General features: G+C 42.2%; 1 protein-coding gene across 1 annotated transcript in view; it reads right to left on the minus strand.

The window, feature by feature from the left end:
* LOC128529045 (NACHT, LRR and PYD domains-containing protein 3-like) overlaps nucleotides 1-19342 on the minus strand; it is a 112672-nt gene extending 93330 nt beyond the window's left edge. Inside the window, exons 1-7 of the mRNA XM_053502349.1 lie at nucleotides 19226-19342; nucleotides 17092-17159; nucleotides 16699-16815; nucleotides 16480-16537; nucleotides 14949-15153; nucleotides 12966-14736; nucleotides 12195-12368 (exon numbers count right to left, since the gene is read on the minus strand). Of these exons, the coding sequence (XP_053358324.1) occupies nucleotides 12195-12368; nucleotides 12966-14736; nucleotides 14949-15153; nucleotides 16480-16537; nucleotides 16699-16815; nucleotides 17092-17132 (2366 nt within the window). The 5' untranslated portion in view covers nucleotides 17133-17159; nucleotides 19226-19342. The remainder of the gene's footprint in view (nucleotides 1-12194; nucleotides 12369-12965; nucleotides 14737-14948; nucleotides 15154-16479; nucleotides 16538-16698; nucleotides 16816-17091; nucleotides 17160-19225) is intronic.
* Nucleotides 19343-20037: the final 695 nt, after the last annotated feature.

A 20037-nucleotide genomic window follows, 5' to 3' on the forward strand; every position in this document is an offset into this window, starting at 1 on the left:
AATCATTAAGACTTGCCTGCGGAAAGACAGGACGTGCTTCATGCTCGAGCTTTTACACCCGAGCGAGAAGGGTTTCATAGGGCTGGTGAACTTCCCAAAGCGCGCCAGCTCCCTTAGTATCTGCTTATCCTTAATGAACGGGGGGATGTTGGAGATCACCACTCGTGTTGCTGGCACAGAGAGAGGGGTGACCTGGACCATGATGTCTCTTACTCGTATCCCATTTTTTTTGCCGAGGTCACGAGTGTTTTTTTGGTCAGGAAGACCACAACTGCTTTATTCATCCGGGAGGCAGAGTAGATGTTCTGGCACCCGATCTGCTCCTCCATCGCTAGCAGAACTTTCTCCAGCAGTACACCGTCTTCCACAAAACACCTGACGCCATTCTGGAGAAACAAAGGCTCCACATCGGCCTCAGAGGCCATGGTGCCTCGCTCACTCTTTCTCACTATAATCTTTTAACTTTTTTTGTTTTTTAAATAATAACATAAACCAAAAATAAATACATAAATAAACTTGGCAGTAGGCCTCAAAAACTTGGCAGGATGCCAGACAGCCTTCCGCACGCTCACTCACACCCAGCGCATGCGCAAAGAGAGAGAGACAGAGAGAGAGAGGGAGTGGGAGAAAGGCAGAGAGAGAGACAAAGAGAGAGGGAGAGAGAGAGAGAGACACAGAAAGAGAGAGAGAGAGACAGAGAGAGAGAGAGAGGGTTTTAAAAACCAAAATTATCATCTTCCAAAAAAATCTCAGGAAAACAGACACATGTTCACTCTGGGAAACACCGCCCTAGAACACGCGTCACACTATGACTACCTGGGACTGAAACTCAGCGCCTCCGGAGGTTTGAATCTGGAAGTGAATGCATGAAGAGCTCTACATGCAATTAAGAAAAGATCCTACAAAATACACATCCCAATTAGAATCTGGTGTAAAATCTTTGATAGCGTCATTGCGCCTATTGCGCTGTACGGATGTGAGGTTTGGGGTCCACTCAGTAAACACGACTACACTCGCTGGGACAAACATCCCACTGAGTTCCTACATGCAGAATTCTGTAGAAATCTCCTCAAAATTCAGAGAAAAACACCAATTAACGAATGTAGCCCAGAATTAGGCCGATTCCTGCTGATTATAGCCTCCAAAAAAGAGCAGTAAAATTCTATAAACATCTTAAATTGACTAATGAGACACCCTGCAGTACGAAGCACTGAGAACCCAAGAGCTCGGCCCTAAACCCAGTCCCCTCTGTCAGCTGGTCCTGAGACTCACTAACACATTAACCCCTAACACACTGCAGTCTCAGAGCATCAGACAAATCACTGATCAGATGAGGAGAGAGTATCTGGAGCACTGGGACAGTCAGACCCAAACCCAGTCCAGACTACACTGCTATCGGGCCCTTAAGAGAGAGAGGAGGAACCGGCAGAGTGTCTCTTCACCGTCAGAGACATAAAGCAGACACAGATCCTGACGAGGTACAGGCTGAGGGACACCGTCTGGCTGTGGAGACGGGCAGACACAGGAGAACCCGGCTGCCCCGAGAGCAGAGACTGTGTGCTCAGTGTACGAGCGGTGAGGAAATGGACTTCCTTCTTTACTGCCAAAAATATCAACACATAAGGAACACCTTCACTGAGATCATCACGCACAAAACCCCAAATTTTTCCAAATTAACAGAAGGTTAAAAAATAAGAATAATTTTAGGAGAAGGCCGCACTGCTACCCTCGCTGCGAAGTTTGTGTCCGAGTGTGAGAGCCTGAGAGACAGTGAGACACAGCGTAACCTGAATGTTCCTAACTAACTAAAAATAAATAAAAATAAATAAATAATAGTAATAATAATTGTATATCACTACTGTTCAAATAGTTGTTCTTGTTGTTAATATTGATGTTATATATTTTTTTTATTTTCATGTGTGTATGTGTATATATATATATATATATATATATATATATATATATATATATATATATATTGTAGCGTTTTTACGCCGAGAAGAATGCTGGAGAGACGAGTGAGCTTATTTGCTACCCAATGCAATGGCTGGGAGTACTTTATTTAGCACACAGCCGGTATGGCATGAGCAGCACCTTCACTCAGGAGCCTACCTCTAATTCAGCGTCAGCCTAAATTAGAGCACATTTCACACGTTACACCTCAACACACACACAACAGGGCCGAAGTCACTAACCCAAACACCTTTCCCCATCATGGTGAACACACCGACATTCCCGCAAAGCATGCTGGTCGTCAGCCGCCGCCGCGCCCACGCCACACTGCCCCCACCCGAGCTGTGACCGTCCCTGGTCACCATGAAGAACTTTGTTTCGGAAGCGTGGAGGCGGTCGGCGCTGGCGGTGGGAACGCCGGCGTCCTTTGGCAGGTGAGGGATGAACGCAAACGTAGTCCTGAGGCGGTCCGGCCTCCACAGAGTTCGATGTTTCATCGGCGTGCGGCTGGTAAGGCGCAAGACGGTCCCGGTGGAGCAAAACTCGTACCCGCCCCGCCAACCGCACCCGGTAGATGACATCGGAGAGCCGAGCTATTACCGCACAGGGGCCCACCCAGTGAGACACACGCCTGGCCGAGAGCCCCCTCCTTCTCCTTCCGGAGGAACACACCCACACCTGCTCGCCAGCAGCAAAATCTCGCCCCTGGCTGTGAGTGTCCACGCCCATTCGCCCCATAGGTGCCCCCACCTGAAAGTCTTGCAGCGGTGCCCGCGAGCGCTGGGTGGGGCCCTTCTGCCTGGCAATGAGCGGTTCAAAGTTCAGCTGTGAGACCGGCGAGACCGGCGGAGCGACTGCGGGTGACGCTCTGGGAGACGCAGTAAGACGGCTGCATGCTGGCTCGGACGGCTGATCACCACCGGAGGACTGCACGGGGGGAACGTCCTGCGTCGAGGGTTCTACGTCGCGACAGCGCTCCACTTGCTCGCAGAACCGGCCACGCGCTTTGCTGCCCGGCCGGCGAGGTAAAGCGCCGGTGTTAGCGCGCAGATTTCCCGCTCGGTCTGCTACCGGAAGTTCCGCCCCCCGGGTGTGTGCTGCTAACCTGTCCGGCTGTGGTTTGGGTCCGAGCAACCTGGCTACCCCGAAGTTACCACGCAGAGTTCCGCTGGACAAATTCAGCAGCGCACCCCATCTCTCCAAAATATCCAACCCCAAAACGCAGTCCTCCTCGACGTCCCCCACAACGAACCCGTGGGAATAAGTTCGTCCACCCACCTGGACTCGCACTGTGCGACACGCCCTTACCTTCACGTAGCCCCCAGCAACGGTGCAGATGCTGAAGGCAGGATCAGGCCGTCCGCAAACACGCTTGCTTTGCCCCAGTAATCCAGAGCGCAGCAGCGAAACAGTGGAGCCGGTGTCCACGAGCGCCCGCAGTAAGACGCCATCCAGCACACAGTCAATGTAGAGCCCAGCGGGGCTTCCCAAGTGTCCTCCCGGCGCTAGTTTAGCGGCTGCTGGTGTACGCTGTCCCGTGCCTCGGCCTCGCCGCGAAACGTCGGGAAGTTGCTCGTTGCCTAGCCGCGACGGGTAGCCCTGTCCCCGGCTAGGTTCACGAACGGAGCGCCACTAAGCTGCAGGCGGTCGCTCGGCTCTTCCGCCGTGATGTACCGCCGATATGGGCTCAGCGCGCTCGGCCTCGCGCAGCGGCAGGTCGCTTTGCCGGCTAACGGCGCGCGGAGCTGTCTCTTGCTCCGGCGCTTGCGCTGCGCCAGCCTCCACCCCGAGATCCAGCGCCGGGATTTTCACCTCGCCGCTCCGCGTTGGTTGCCGTGGTGTGCTCGCTTTAGCGCCGTCGGGAAAACGCTTCTTCTTCGCGAGTAGTCGCTCCGCTACTCGGCGGCCCGCTTGGATTTTCAGTAGGTCTTCCGTTGTCCGCTCGAACCCGTTACTCTCCATCCCACTTCTGACACCAATGTAGCGTTTTTACGCCGAGAAGAATGCTGGAGAGACGAGTGAGCTTATTTGCTACCCAATGCAATGGCTGGGAGTACTTTATTTAGCACACAGCCGGTATGGCATGAGCAGCACCTTCACTCAGGAGCCTACCTCTAATTCAGCGTCAGCCTAAATTAGAGCACATTTCACACGTTACACCTCAACACACACACAACAGGGCCGAAGTCACTAACCCAAACACCTTTCCCCATCATGGTGAACACACCGACATTCCCGCAAAGCATGCTGGTCGTCAGCCGCCGCCGCGCCCACGCCACAATATGTTATTTTATTTATTTATTTTTATTTTTAATATTTTATTTATTATTTATTTGTTTTGTGCGAAGGGGGGGAGGGTTGTTTTCCTTTATGTCTACCAAATATAATATTCTTTCATATCTAATATGTTTGTAATGTTTAAATAGGTTCATAAATTCAGATTTATGTTGTTTATGATGTAATTAATGTTTTCTAATTGCTTTGGCAACAGTGTAATACTTTTGTTAACATTCATGCCAATAAAGCTCTTCTGAACTGAACTGAACTGAGAGAGAGAGAGAGACGGAGAGAGAGAGAGAAAGAGAGAGAGAGAGAGTTAGCACCTTAAGATCAGATCCAAGTTGAAGAGAGTAGAATTAACTCTGTGTATTTAAAAAATAAAGCGTGTGTGTGTGTGTGTGTGTGTGTGTGTGTCAGTAACTCACTCTAGTTTTTCCAGTGTACAGTGTGGATCATTCAGTAGATCAGAGAGCAGCTTCACTCCTGATTCTCCTGGTTGATTGCCTTTCAGATTCAGTTCTCTCAGGTGTGATGAGGGGTTTGACCTCAGAGCTGAAACCAGAGCAGCACAACCTTCACCTGTAATACTGCAGTCTATCAGCCTGTAGAGAGATCAACAGTTATAGATACTGTACACACACACACACACACACACACACACACACACACACATACACACAGGTACTTTCACACACTTACACACACAGGTGTATGTATTATATGCTCTGTGTGTGTTAGTCCCAGTCTATTTTAAACGTTTATGTCCTGATGGTTGTTTCACATATCCTGTGTTAGTTTTGTGTGTAGCTTGTGACCGTCCTCAGAAATGAACATGACATAACATGAAGATACAATATGGATGTAAACAGTAGGGATATGGACGAAGTCAGCAGGCACATCAAAAATGGTGAAAAGTTTTGAACAGAAGTCATGTGACCAGGATAAACAAGTAAAATAAATGAAACATTTTTGTTTTTTTCTTGAGTTTATCCTATTTATTAACCGTCCCAACATTAGTATAGAGCAGGAGTCGGCAGCCCTCGGCTCCGGAGCCGCATGTGTCTCTTTCATCCCTCTGCTGCGGCTCCCTGTGGCTTTGGAACATAAATAATGAGTATTTTATTTAAATTAGGTTTATTTAAGTTTGTTAGTTTTTTTAAATGTAATTCAACTTTGTCACTTAAAATATGCGTCACAACCACCGATGTGTGACTCCCGCCGGTACACGATTTATTGAGCTTTTCGAGTCCCGGTTTTATTCAGATTGACACTGACTGCACGCTCCAGTACACGCCATAAAAGGATGACGGCACACGGACACAGACGGAAGTTTTGGTTCCTGCAGGTGGATAATTTAAGTTTGACTTTTTATTTCATTAATATGAGGAGGACAAATAGACATTCAGTATTTTTTTTTTAAATAACCTTCAACTTAGCGTTTTACACAGAATACATAGAATAAAGAAAAAAAATTATATATGCAGTTTTACCCCATAATGCACGGTTTGTTCAGTTTATTTATTTTACCACATGATCACTGGGGGCTTCATACAAAAGGGTTTTGTGTCTTCTGGTGTTTTCTTTTTATTTGAAGTTGCCGACCCCTGGTATAGAGTGAAATGTACCACTGATAATTATTATTAATTTTTTAGTTTTCTATAGTGTTTATCCTGTACAGATTCATGAGAAGCCTGGAGTCTATCACAGGAGACTTAGGGCAGGAGGTGGGGTCACACTGGACAATACACCACATGACACACACACACACACACACACACTATGGTCAATATGGGAATGCTAATTATTCTAATCTGCATGTCTTTAAGGAGAAAACTGGAGTACTTGAAAGGTTTAAATAGTAAAATGCTTCATATTCTGTCAGTCTCTTGTTATACAGATCTGGCCTTAAAAAACGCACGTTTTCGGAAAAGGGATCCCACGACTTGCCGCGAGTGCGCGCGGCAAGCTGTGAAAATGCCCTTCAATACCTGTAGGGGGCAGTCGTGTTTCAGTCTAAAGTATTGTGTGTCTACTGAAGCCGAAAAATGTTATGTCTCTTAGGCGCCCATTGACGGCAAGCGACAGAGCTCATAAACGTGTCAAGCTCAAACTGATATGTATTTATTCATCATTTTCATTCAGAATTATTATTTGTAGTAGTAGTAGTTCTCCAAATGTATTATTATTATTATTGTAACGCACCCGCGCGTGTGCAAAAGGACTACAAAGATGTATGATGTTAGCCTGATGTTGCTCAAAATGCCGGTGCTATTTGCTAAAATACCATTATATATTAACTTATGCTTCAGTACTAAATGCATGTTTGCAATTGAGATTTTTTTTTTCTTAAGCTATGAAACACATTAGCACTCACCACACAGTTGCTGTAATTTAATGATTATCATAAGCAAAAAGTGTAAAACAAAGGATTCACATTTATTACATTTTCACCCAGAGCGGGATTCGAACCAGGGTCTGGACGATTTTATAGGATATACGGATATTATACAGATATTATTTAAGCAACGCCACACCACGTGGAAAGCGCCAAAAATGCTTCAATTTCATTGGCTGTCATTGAGTGTCAGCTATTCACCACTGGCCCCCCGCTGAACACAGAATCCCCGGGCTTTGACTGCGCTTTCTCCATTCGTTATTACAGGGGCGGACTGGGACCAAAAAGTGGCCTTGGACTTCCTGGCCCACAGCAGCCCACACCATAATACATTGGCTCATTAATGTAGAGATACATTTATAACACCAGTTACTAGTATAAAAATATAACACAATACAGAAATCAATGCTATTTAAACATGTTATTTGAAGTATCACTGAACATATATTGGGTCAAAGAAACGAAAAAAAAAGAACATCAAGACAAACAACATATAAATCTATAAAGACAATATTTTAAAGGGAATGGCAATAAAACTGAACAGGTAAGCTGAAATAAAATCAGTAGCAGCAGTAGCTCACGCTAGTAAACTAGTTAATTATCATGGTAGTCAATATTAACACGAAATAATGCTGAGAAACATTATTTCAATTAATATTGACCACCATCATAATAACTAGCACAAGTTAGTGCTGCTACTAATTTTATTCTGTTTGATTGACATTCTTTTTCCTTGGCTCTGGTAGATGAGGGGAGACGTGTTGGTCATCATCAGCATGTATTATGGTGTGGGACGTGGTGCGCTGCTGGATCCAGCCTCACTGTCCCTGACCTGTTATAGGCAGAATCTGTTCATTTGAAGCATTTCACAGCATTTACCTCTAAAGCTTTTTCTTATTTTCGCGTAACCTTTTCTTCTTCCTGCTTTTCATTCATGGAAATTATTATTAATTTGCTCAGAAAATTCGCTGCATCGAGAAAGGATCAATATCAAAAAATTTAAAGATGCCCACGTGTGTGGACAAAGAATACAAAAGTGTATAATCTTTAATAAAGTTAATCTAATACAATATTGTTTCCAATGCTGAAGCAAACATGATTTTGTTTTAGTCTATTCATTGAATACAACGCGACAGCGCGCTCCGAGGTGAAGCGCACCCACAGTTACTGTAATCCCCCATCTCACCTTTACAACAGGTGTGAAGTCATCAAACCGGTTTCGCTGCTGGGGGAATTCACAGAATTGGGGGTTTTAAAACAAATTAACAAGACCGAGCAGACTTCAGACAGGGGGTTTGGTTGGTTGGAAGTGGCGCTGACAGGGGGCGGGAGGGAGTCTCGCCCGCGGAGCAATTCAGTGTAGAACCGCCACTGCCTATTTTCCACCACATCACGTACTTCCCTGATCTCCATCTCCGCGCTTTGCTTTTATAATGTGGAGCAAGCCCGAGATCATATTAACGTAGCATTCATCATTCAAAGTTATTCATATCAGTGTATAGTAAGTGTGATTTGAAAAGTGCTATAACTCCACCTGCTACAGTTTCAGCCCAGTGGAACAATCTGACTACATGTGAAGTGCCATGAAAAAGTATTTGCCCCTTTTTTTTCTTTGCATATTTGTCACACTTGGTGGAATTTCACCTAAACACTTTAGGTGAGAACGTATAGGTTAATATATATAGGTGAGAACAGCTGATTCACACTTGGGGAGAGTGAATAATTTGCCTTTGAATGTTGTCTGGCATTGTAAGCACACACAGTGACACTAAAAGAACAATAGGATTAATAGGAATAGGAGGCACTAAAGAGGAGGATTTTAATTTAGACTATAAAAAAATTAAACTGCGTCTATTTTTAGGCGTGCCAGCTGCCACTTTTTAGTCTTATAATGCTAAATAATATAATGATCCCTGGTTTGCACCCTGCGCTATAAAATACGAGTACGACGGCCATCCGCGGACAGCAGCTCCTGCCTCCGTCCGCTTGCGCTGGCTCTTCTTTGAAGTCTCTGGGGCGCGTTCCAATTGTATGGAATAAAATCACTGTCAAAAATATTTGTGCGTAAAAAAAAAGATTTGTGTGTAATCCTGTCTTTTGTCTGAGTTGGATTCCAAAATTTATGGCCACGACAGCTTACAGATACGAGATTTTGTGTGTTTGTTACAATACAACTCTGAAATATACAAAACTCGTTTTTACAACTCCTCTGTTTCACGGACGAATTGCAAAATTACGCATACGAATGCTGTGTGTTAAACCACTGTCAAAAATACGTCATCACGGCCCCATGCACAGGCATTACTATCTCAGGGAAGAGGAATCGATTCGGCGCATGCTCCCCGCCACTGTTTTAACCCCAGTCGAGCGCTCTCTCATCGTCTCAGGTAAGTTTTTTTTCACATATTCGGACATGTTTAAGAGTAGTAAAATTACAGAGATGTTTTAACTATAGTAGGTAAGATTTTAGGAGTTTAAAACGGAGGCGGGGCGCATGCGCCGAATCGATTCCTCTTCCCTCGGATAGTAATGCCTGTGCATGTGACCTTGATGACGTATTTTTAACAGTGGTTTCACGCACAGCGTTCGTATGCGTAATTTCGCAATTCGTCCGTAAAACAGAGGAGTTGTAAGAACGAGTTTTGTGTCTGTAAACGGTCAGAGTCGCATATTTCAGAGTTTTATTGTAACAAACACACAAAATCTGTAAGCTGTCGTGGCCGTAGATTTTGGAATCCAACTCAGACAAAAGGCAGGATTACACACAAATCTTTTTTTTACGCACGAATATTTTTGACAGTGATTTTATTCCATACAATTGCCCCGTTTGCATGCCGCACTTCCGCGTTGTGTGCGCGCGTCTCACTCACACCGCGTAGTAAAATCCACTGTAAACCAACAAACCCAGAGTATTTTATAGCGCGGATGAACCCGGGATCATTAGCAAGGAGAGCTCTTCTTCACTATTCGTGCCTAATTCCGCAGCCCCGCTGCTTCGCATATCTGAATGAGAGGCCGCCTAACTAGTGAGCGAGGAGCGATATTGATTTGGGCGCACGCCGTGACAGGCTGAAAAAAAAAACTATTGTCCTCAAAAATGTAACAGATGAGGACTCTGATCAGTGGCGGCTGGTGAAAATTTTTCCTGGTGGGGCTGATGTGACAAAATATTTCTTTGCTTAGTCCAATATAAGAATTAAAATCAACAGTCAGACGATGATTACAATTAACAGTAATGATTTAATTTCCTCCTCAAAATCACCAGTTTTACAGATAAAGTAAATGAACAAATTTCCATTGTATAATACGCCATGCATGCTTAAGAGAGTATCAAATACAATAATCAACATCAAAGGGTATGATCAGCTGGATCACCTTTCAAGCAAAGTTGCATCTAAAAGTGGTTCACACAAAGAAAAACAGTTTTAAAAATGCAATTTAACACAACAGTCTAAAACGGGTATATTAATAAGGATCTCACCGAATTTGGTGGAAACTGCTCTTCGCTCGTTAAGTTCGCCATCATTACTCTGATTGATCGCGCCTCAAAAGAAAAAAAAACTTAAATCTCGCGGTATTTTCTGCTGCTTGGGGCAGAATCTTCAGCGCCCCAAGACCATAAAATTCTGAGAAACTGATTGGCCGCATATTTATTAATTTACCCTAGCAACAGCTACATGACTGGCTATTTGGCTGCACTCAGGGGCGCTTTTTCTCAGCGCCCCATGACAGAAACGATACAAGTCTGTCTGTGGAAATTCACTGTTGAATGAATGTCACTAGGTGGGAAATGTTGTATATGTTATTCATATCGCATGTAGGCACATACTGGTGGGTAAACCGAATTAAAAAACTTAATTTGTAAAAATATATTTTACATTTTTAGCCCCTCTTATCAGGGAGGGCGGTGCCCCAGCGCCCCCTATGGGCCGACCGCCACTGACTCTGATTAATGTGCAAAAACTATATAATAAAACTATATAAGACTACATGCCTTTATAAGACTCAACTTTTATTTAAGCGCACTCACAATAACGAAAAAACGTGATTTTATAAATGTTTGAAAGCAAATAAGCTGCGCTGTTCTGTATTGTTTTTGGTGAACTTGAGCGCGTCAGAAAATGAACGCAAACGTTTTTTTAAAAGGTCAGAGTCAGTCTGCTTGCTGTTTTCCCGACACGTTCATAATCATTAGTCTACTCCTGTTTCCCGGAAAACTTTATGCATTCAGCTGAGCGCTGATTAAAACTATGGAGTAAATTAAAGAGGAGAATCACGATGCCGAATCGAAGTCCTGAGCCCAAACCTCATTTAAATAAATTAACAAATATTATAAGTAAAAAAACAATAGCCCATGTTTAGAAACCGTTTATAAATTCTTTCCGACATGAGTTGGCCCGGTGTTATGCGCAGAGCGCCGGGAGATTTCCTGAAGCTCCGAAATCACTGGGGCATTTTTTCTAAATAGATGCTATCGTTAATAACTGATGGAGGTTTGGGGCTGTATACACACACAGTTTTGAGGGGTTTAAAACTAATTAGTCCGAGCAGACCTACATGAAAGGTGAGAAGTGAGTAACTGCGCGCGCTGTCGCGGTGTATATACTGTACAACACACGTTTATCAACCTACATAAAAACGCTGCCTTTAAAAAACGCTTTATAAAAACGCTGCCTTTTGTAAAGTGAAAGTACGTTACAAAAGACGAACAGCTTTATTTCAGTCATGAATTCACAATCACATCACATTCCAGCTATTATTTCCAGCCGTGGTTAAATAATGTATGAAATAATTATTAAATGCTGGACACAAACAGCAAATATGATGATTATTATAAAATGCCAGAAGAAGCTCGTGGTCATAAAATAATATTTACTTAATAATATAATATATATAGTTCATTCATGTCTTCTGATGATGTCGACACATTTTTTACGTTTTAAATAAGATATGTTGGCATATTCACGAATCAGGACATTCGCATAGTTAACACTATCAGAGAGCCTACTATCAGGAAATTAAATTAATTTCAACACCATTTAAACCGAGACATTGCCATGTCTTTCACTGTTTTGTCCCTGTTAAAACATTACAAAAAATATATAAGAAACTTATTAAGAATTTTAAAGCACGATTTTGGGCATCTCATTTCATCATTATGAAAAAAATATGAAGCACATATACACACATTCATCATGAAAGATCTGTTGTAAAGCAAAATAAAATTCATGTTTGCTTCAGCATTGGGAACAATATTGTTTTAGACTAAGTAATTATACACAATTCTTCGTTGTACAGTACTTGGTCCGGCGTTTAAATAAAGTCCTTCCATGCGCCATCTGGCGGATATTCAGTGAAGCACAACACATTTATTTAAATTCCCGAATGTTGCTTACGGCAAGTCACGGCGCGCCGCGCGCTAAATTGAGGCATCCCGCGGGAAAACACACGCAGTCTTAATGACCACATCTGTACATCAGACTTGTTGCTCTACATTTTACTATTATTAGGTTTATACTATAATAATAACAATCAGATAAACAGAATGTGAAAGTGATGATCTGACCTCAGTGTCTCCAGTGTACAGTGTGGATTCTCCAGTCCAGCAGAGAGCAGCTTCACTCCTGAATCCTGCAGCTTATTGCCACTCAGGTCCAGTTCTCTCAGACTGGAGGAGTTTGAGCTGAGAACTGAGGACAGAAATCTACAGCTTTCATCTGTGAGATAACACCAACACAGCCTGGGAGAGAAATGATGATACATCAGAACACTGACATCTCTCTCTCTCTCTCACACAAACACACACACACACACACACACACACACACACACACACACACACACACACACGTGTAGTCCCAATCCGCAGTTAAACATCTGAATATTTGTGTTTGTCTTTATTACATCAACTGTAAATATTGACTAATTATGTATTAATATGTTTAATGGATGGAAAAACAACCTGAAATCTGACTTTTCTCATGTATTCTCATATACATTTATGCACATTTTATCTGCATTTTATTGTCTGTGTGTGTGTGTGTGTGTGTGTGTGTCTTAAAATTAATATCAATGAGTGGATATAAATTTGCACGTTACAGAAACTTAATTTTTTCACTAAATCTCAAATTTAAATGTAAAAATACAGAAAAACCACCAAAACATAAAAAATAGTTATTTAATAAATAATCCTCTCTATTTAGTAAACACTCTCATTACTCAATGTTAGAGAAATACATTAATAAATAAATAAATAAATAAAGTTTATGTAGTTAGTAATACAGTTAATAAATAATTTTACAATGTGATATTTATAAATGATTATAAAATGACTCACTCAGCTTTTCTGGATGATTTGACGACTGGCAGCAGCTTCAGAAGACATTCCTCTGATCTGGCATATTTACTCAAATTAAACACATCCAGATTCTCTTCTGAGTTCAGCAACACAAACACCAGAGCTGACCACTGAGCAGGAGAGAGTCTGACTCCACTGAGACACGTGTGATCTCCTTTGTTCAGGTAATGTTGTACTTCCTGCACTAGAGAATGATCATTCAGTTCATTCAGACAGTGGAACAGATTGATGGATTTCTCTGGAGATGGATTCTCTCTGATCTTCATCTTGATGTACTTGACTGTTTCCTGTCTGCTGTGAGAGCTGCTTCCTGTCTGGGGCAGTAGGTCTCGTAAGAGAGTCTGGTTGGACTCCAGTGAGAGACCCAGGAGGAAGCGAAGGAAAAGGTCCAGGTGTCCATTCTCACTTTGTAAGGACTTGTCCACTGCACTGTTTAGGAAATCAGACATGTTTGATTTAGAGAAAAGATCAGACAGATCAGTGTTTTGTTGTCTTGTAGTCTTTTTGTTGATGAAGGAAAGAAACGCATATAAAGCAGCCAGAAACTCCTGAACACTCAGATGTACAAAGCTGAACACCTTCCCCAGGTGAAGCCCAAACTCCTCTCTGAAGATTTGAGTACACACTCCTGAGTACACTGACACTTCTCTGACATCAATGCCACACTCTCTCAGGTCTTCCACGTAGAAGATCAGGTTTCCTTTCTCCAGCTGCTGGAAAGCTAGTTTTCCCAGAGCCAGGATACTCTCTCTGGTCTGCTGAAGATCAGGGTCACATTGCTGATGGTACTTTTGGTCCTTGTGTTTGATCTGAAAGATCAGGAAGTGTGTGAACATTTGAGTCAGAGTCTTGGGGATCTCTCCACTTTCTGCTTCACCCAACATTCTCTCTAGAACAGTGGCTGAGATCCAGCAGAAGACTGGGATGTGGCACATGATGTAAAGGCTTCTTGAAGACTTTATGTGTGAGATGATTTTATTGGCCAGGCTCTGATCACTGATCCTCTTCCTGAAGTACTCATCTTTCTGAGGATCACTGAACCCTCGTACCTCTGTTACCTGGTCTACACACTCAGGAGGGATCTGATTGGCTGCTCCTGGTCGAGAGGTGATCCAGAGGAGAGCAGAGGGAAGAAGGTTCCCCTTGATGAGGTTTGTCAGCAGCACATCCACTGAGGCTAACTCTGTCACATCACACAATCTCTCATTGTTCTGAAAATTTAGAGGAAGTCGACACTCATCCAGACCATCAAAGATGAACAGAACTTTGTTGATCTCACAGTCTATTAATTTTAATCCTTTGATTTCTGGGAAAAAGTAATGAACAAGGTCCATCAGACTGAGATGTTTTTGCTTCATCAGATTCAGCTCTCTAAAGGGAAGTGGAAACATGAAGGTGACGTCCTGATTTGCTTTTCCTTCAGCCCAGTCCAGGATGAACTTCTGCACAGAGACTGTTTTTCCAATTCCAGCAACTCCTTTAGTCAGGACACTTCTGATGGACTCGTCTTTAAAGAGATCATTACATTTGATGGATGTCTCCTGTGTCGGTGGTCTCCTGGACGCTGTCTCAATCTGTCTCACCTCATGTTCATTATTAACGTCTTCACTCCGACCCTCTGTGATGTAGAGCTCTGTGTAGATCTCATTCAGAAGTGCTGAGCTTCCAGGCTGTGAGATTCCTTCATTAATTCTTTTACATTTTTCACTCAGTTTTGATTTGAGGTTTCGCCGGTACACAGAGACGAGTTCTGATAAAAAGAAGAAGAAAATGTAAACTCTATGATCATCTCTGTTAACTATTGATATTTTCATATCTGTATATCATATGTAATGTCAGTACTGATCTGTTATTATATTCTGTTGATAAAAGCACATCATTATGATGAGATGTGTTTAATAAATTTACAGCAGTTTCCTTCCTCTGAAGTTAAAGTGATGTTATAAGCCCATGAGCTCTTACTGTTCTGCAGTGTGTTAGCGAGATCTGTGTGGTTCATGTTCTTCAGGACGTGCAGTGTGATCTTCAGCGCTGACGCTCTGACACTGCTCTGATCCTCCTCATCCTCCACCCCCCTGTTAGAGCATGCTGGGTAATCTGGACTCAGGAGCTTCTTAAATCTCTTCAGCTCATTTTTTAACAGAGTGATGACTTTGTGCTCCAGCTCCTGATTAGAAACAGAAAGAAAAAATACAAAAACATTATAATGTCATAAAAGTTTGTGTTTATTAAAACTAAATGTAAAACTTCTTTGTTGTCTGATTAAGCGCTGGAATTTTAAAATGCTGTATTTTATTCTAATCCTGTACAGAAGGTGTCCAGGGTTCCGTTCTTCGTACGTCGCTTGACACATCCGAGATGAATTGACACATCATCGTGCTAATTACGATCCGGCTAATTTGGTTCTTCGAGCTCACCTGTTGTTGATGATTAGTAGAGCTGGATTGAGTTGTCTAGGATTATTGCGCGCTCGTGCGTTGGTTTAAAAGGTGATATGCATCGACAGTAGAAACACTGATCACGAGCCCTTTGATTGTTTGACGAAATGGAAAAAGAGCGGCTCAACTTTTTTTTGGTAACACGTGTTATACGCTGAAATGCCCCCCTGCTATGGATTCCCCCCCCCACATAATCGCTATCAAATATTATATTAGAACATAAATTCATAGGTTAATGGTTTACAAATTACAAATTACATGAGACAATAAAATAAAATAAGCAATATGAAAATAAATATGTTGTACATGAAAAAATAGAAATATTATGTATACTTTTATATTGTTTATTTTATAATAAAATTAGTTTAATTCAATTTATCATTATAAAATATTTGCATATTTTTGACAAACCCCTGAAAAATAAATGTGTTACAAAATAAACATTATACAAGAATTTGTATTAATTGTCTTGACGGCTGTCTCGTGCCTAGGGTTTATTATAATAGTTTTATCATATTTGATAACAATAAACCTATGAATTTATGTTCATATATAATATTTGATAGCGATTATGTGTGTGGGTGGGGGAGGGGGGGGGGGAGTCCATGGCAGGGGGCATATACTTTTCTTTTTCCACTAGAGTCAGTCGTGCTCTTTAACCAATGAGATGTTACCTCGCCATTTCAACCAATCGCAGGCTAAATCCTGTTTACATTAAATAAAGCTGCTTCCGAGCAGGTTCAAGCTTACGGATATGTTGCTATGACAACAAATACTAGAAGCGCATCGAAGAACGAAACAATCCAAGATCAGGACAAATCGACGTACGAAGAACGGACCCCAGCTCCAGATTAGGGCGTAAATAAACAAACAAAAACATGCAGGTAAGTCAGTGAACATTTCTGTGTGTTTGAACCCAATGAATACACTCGTGATCTCTCTTAGTGTTCTGTCACATTACAGTGAGAGTGGAATAGATGTAATGATTACTCACATCACAGGCAGCTGACAGGTAACGATATTACTCACACACACACACACACACACACACACACCTTAAATATCCACTCTAACTGACTCTTCTCAGTGATGTTTGGTTTATTCTTCTGTGGTCTATGAAGAAACAAAACACTAGTTAAAAGTTTAACAAGGACTATAAATCATATTCATAACTACAAACACACACCCGTTAATACACAGATATCTGAGAGATGTTTGATTATGTGAGAGTGAGAGTGATAAAACACTGCACTCATACATTAAACTGTACTCACCTCAGATCAGTAACACAGTCTGTGTCTTTAAATGTTATTGGATGATCCATTGACTGGTCACTCTTCATGGACACACAGCTGGGTTCAGGTGAGTCTGATCTCTTACCCTGAATCAGACTAAACACACACAACCACTGCATCATTATAACTGTTCTGTAGCAACACTGAATAATTAAATAAAGAAGAATATTTAGTACTGATTTTTTCAAAACTCTTTTTTTTCTGATTTTTTTTTCAGAACACTTTTCCTTTCTATTGTCACAAATTATGATCATAATGCACAAACACACACAAACATGATTCACACACACACATGAAAAACTGTTCACAAGTGACTTTTCACAGATACACACCAGAGTCTGATCTGTTTAGTTTTTCACACCCTTCACTCACCTCTCGTCTTTCTTTGTGTCCTGTTCCCCACACACACTCATTTTGAGGTTTTATCCCCCAGGATTACACTGTAAGTTACACACACAGAGAAAGTGAGACCAAAAGAGGGAACAACAAATGGGTTAATCAGATATCATTTGGAGTTTTATATTATTATATTTATTTAATATCCAAGATAATTTGCATTTAATGTGTGTGATATCAACTCACAAGGGTATAAAATCACATCTATCTGAATAAACCCAAACTGAGTATAAAAGGAATCAGCACTGGCACTGGTTCATTTTTTTAAATGAAATCTGAAATTAAAATATTCTATCAAAATGTACCAAAGAAAATGATTTAATTTATAAAATATAATAAATAAATAATGGGTTGTGTATAAAGTTGGTGTTGTTGGACTTTCGGCTGCTCCCGACAAGGGGTCGCCACAGTGGACTATCCAGTCCGCACTACAACTTGGCACAGGTTTTACGCCGGATGCCCTTCCTGACACAACCCTCCCATTTTATCCGGGCTAGGGACCGGCACTGCATCCAGTGGCTGGGGTTTTGGGCACTGGCTGGGAATTGAACCCGGGCCTTCCGCATGGCAGGCGAAACACCTACTACTGAGCCACCAGTGCCCCCGGGTTGTGTATAAAGTGATTAAAATAAAACAACACAATGCATGTAATGAGTTTCGTTTTCCAGGGGTCCGTTCTTCGTACGTCGCTAACTCAGTTAGCTGGATTTGATTGTTGTGGATTTGTCCTGATCTTGGATTGTTTCGTTCTTCGATGCGCTTCTAGCATTTGTTGTCATAGCAACATATCCGTAAGCTTGAACCTGCTCTGGAGCAGCTTTATTTAGCCTGTGCTCCTGGCGGGTTATGATTGGTTGAAATGGCGAGGTCACATCTGATTGGTTAAAGAGCACGACTGACATGGACTGACTCACGTGGGAAAAGAAAAGTATATGCCCCCCTGCCATGGACATATATATATATATACACAGTATATATATATATATATATATATATATATATATATATAATAATGATAAATTGGACGAAACTAATTTACTTATAAAATAAACAATACAAAAGTATACATGTATTTGAAAAAAATATTAATATTTCTATTTCTTCATATACAACATATTTATTTTCATATTGCTTATTTTATTTTATTGTCTCATGTAATTTGTAATTTGTAAACCATTAACCTATGAATTTATGTTCTAATATAATATTTGATAGCGATTATGTAGGGGGGGGTCAATCCATGGCAGGGGGGCATTTCAGCGCATAACACCTGTTACAAAAAAAAAAGTTGAGCCGCTCTTTTTCCATTTCTCAGCCAGTCAAAGGGCTCGTGATCAGTGTTTCTACTGTCGATACATATCGCCTTTTAAACCAACGCACGAGCGCGCAATAATCCTAGACAACTCAATCCAGCTCTACTAATCATCAACAACAGGTGAGCTCGAAGAACCGAATTAGCCCGATCGTAATTAGCACGATGATCTCATCTTAGATGTGTCAGTTTATCTCGGATGTGTCAAGCGACGTACGATGGACGGACCCCAGGCGCGTGAAAGTCTCCGTCTCTTCCATTCCAGAGATTAAAAACAGTAACAAAGTCACTTTTACACTCTGTAGAGTCTCAGTGGCGCGCGCGCAACCTCTCGGGGCCGAGCCTTTCTCTGAATGCGCGCTCCCTGCGCCGTTTTCACGGGGGTGGGGCTAAGAGAAACACATCTCGATGGGGGAACCAAATTCCACACAACACAGCTCCAATGCGCGCGCTCACACGCAGCGTACCGTGTATATATATGCACGCACTTACACACACACACACTCACACCATGTCCACTGTCCCTCCCTGTCAGACACTAGAGGAGACATGGAGCGGATTTCTCCTGTAGTCCATGATGTAGTTTAGTGACGGTGTTACAGCTCAGTCATACCGTTTTACACCCATTAGAATTGTAAGGGTTCACACTGGCGCTTCATTTAATAAACATGTAGACAGTCTGAAATAACTCTCCTTACAAAAGGAACAAACAGCTAAAAAAAACATTTATTATCGTCTTATTGGTCACAATTCCACTTACTAACAGCTGATTAACGAGCTTTAGCTTTAGATACTCACTGTGTTTCTCTCCTGTGCACGCGCTGCTCCCTGTCTTTATAAAAATAGACCCAAGTTTCAGTTACTTAGTTTTAAGGTATTCGAGCGCCACCAGTGGGCAGAGAGGGGCAGGTCACACCAGCTGTTAACTTTACACCTGTTAACCTTTACGCCTCATCACTCACTTTTCACTGTTTTTTAGTTTCAACTGCAGTTGATCTGGTCTCACAAGCATTTTTCATGGAAACTAGTGATCATAATTTTTAGTAGGCACACAACTTTATAAGTCTTCATATATATATATATATATATATATATGGGGGGTCTTGAACTGTAGGAGTGTCACAGCATATGTAATTGATACCTTCTTTTGCAGGGGAGTTTAATGGAGTCCTGCTTGGGGACAGGGGTTATGCCTGCATGCCATACCTCCTAACCCCTTACCCAGAACCTCATACTAAGGCAGAAAGGCAATTTAACAATGCCCACTCGAAAACAAGGGCACGGATAGAAATGACCTTCGGCCAATTAAAATCCAGTTTCGAAATTCGTACACATTTCACAACTATTGCAGGGCAACTTAAGGTTAACACAGCTCTCCTTGCAGATTCCAGTGCCTGAAGGGCCTTAGAGTAAGGCCGGACCGAGCATGCAACATTGTGGGTGCCTGTGCTGTGCTACACAATATAGCAACCATACGCCGGGAGAAACTGCCCACAGTGTTGGTGGAGGTGCAGTGGAAAGACATACCAGCTCTTGAGGAAAGATTGGAAGGACGGACTGTAAGGGACCTTTACAGGGACAGTTATTTTATGTAAAGCCACTGGTGACCA

The sequence above is a fragment of the Clarias gariepinus genome, chromosome 8 (assembly GCF_024256425.1).
Source record: "Clarias gariepinus isolate MV-2021 ecotype Netherlands chromosome 8, CGAR_prim_01v2, whole genome shotgun sequence".
NCBI classification, from domain to species: Eukaryota; Metazoa; Chordata; class Actinopteri; order Siluriformes; family Clariidae; genus Clarias; species Clarias gariepinus.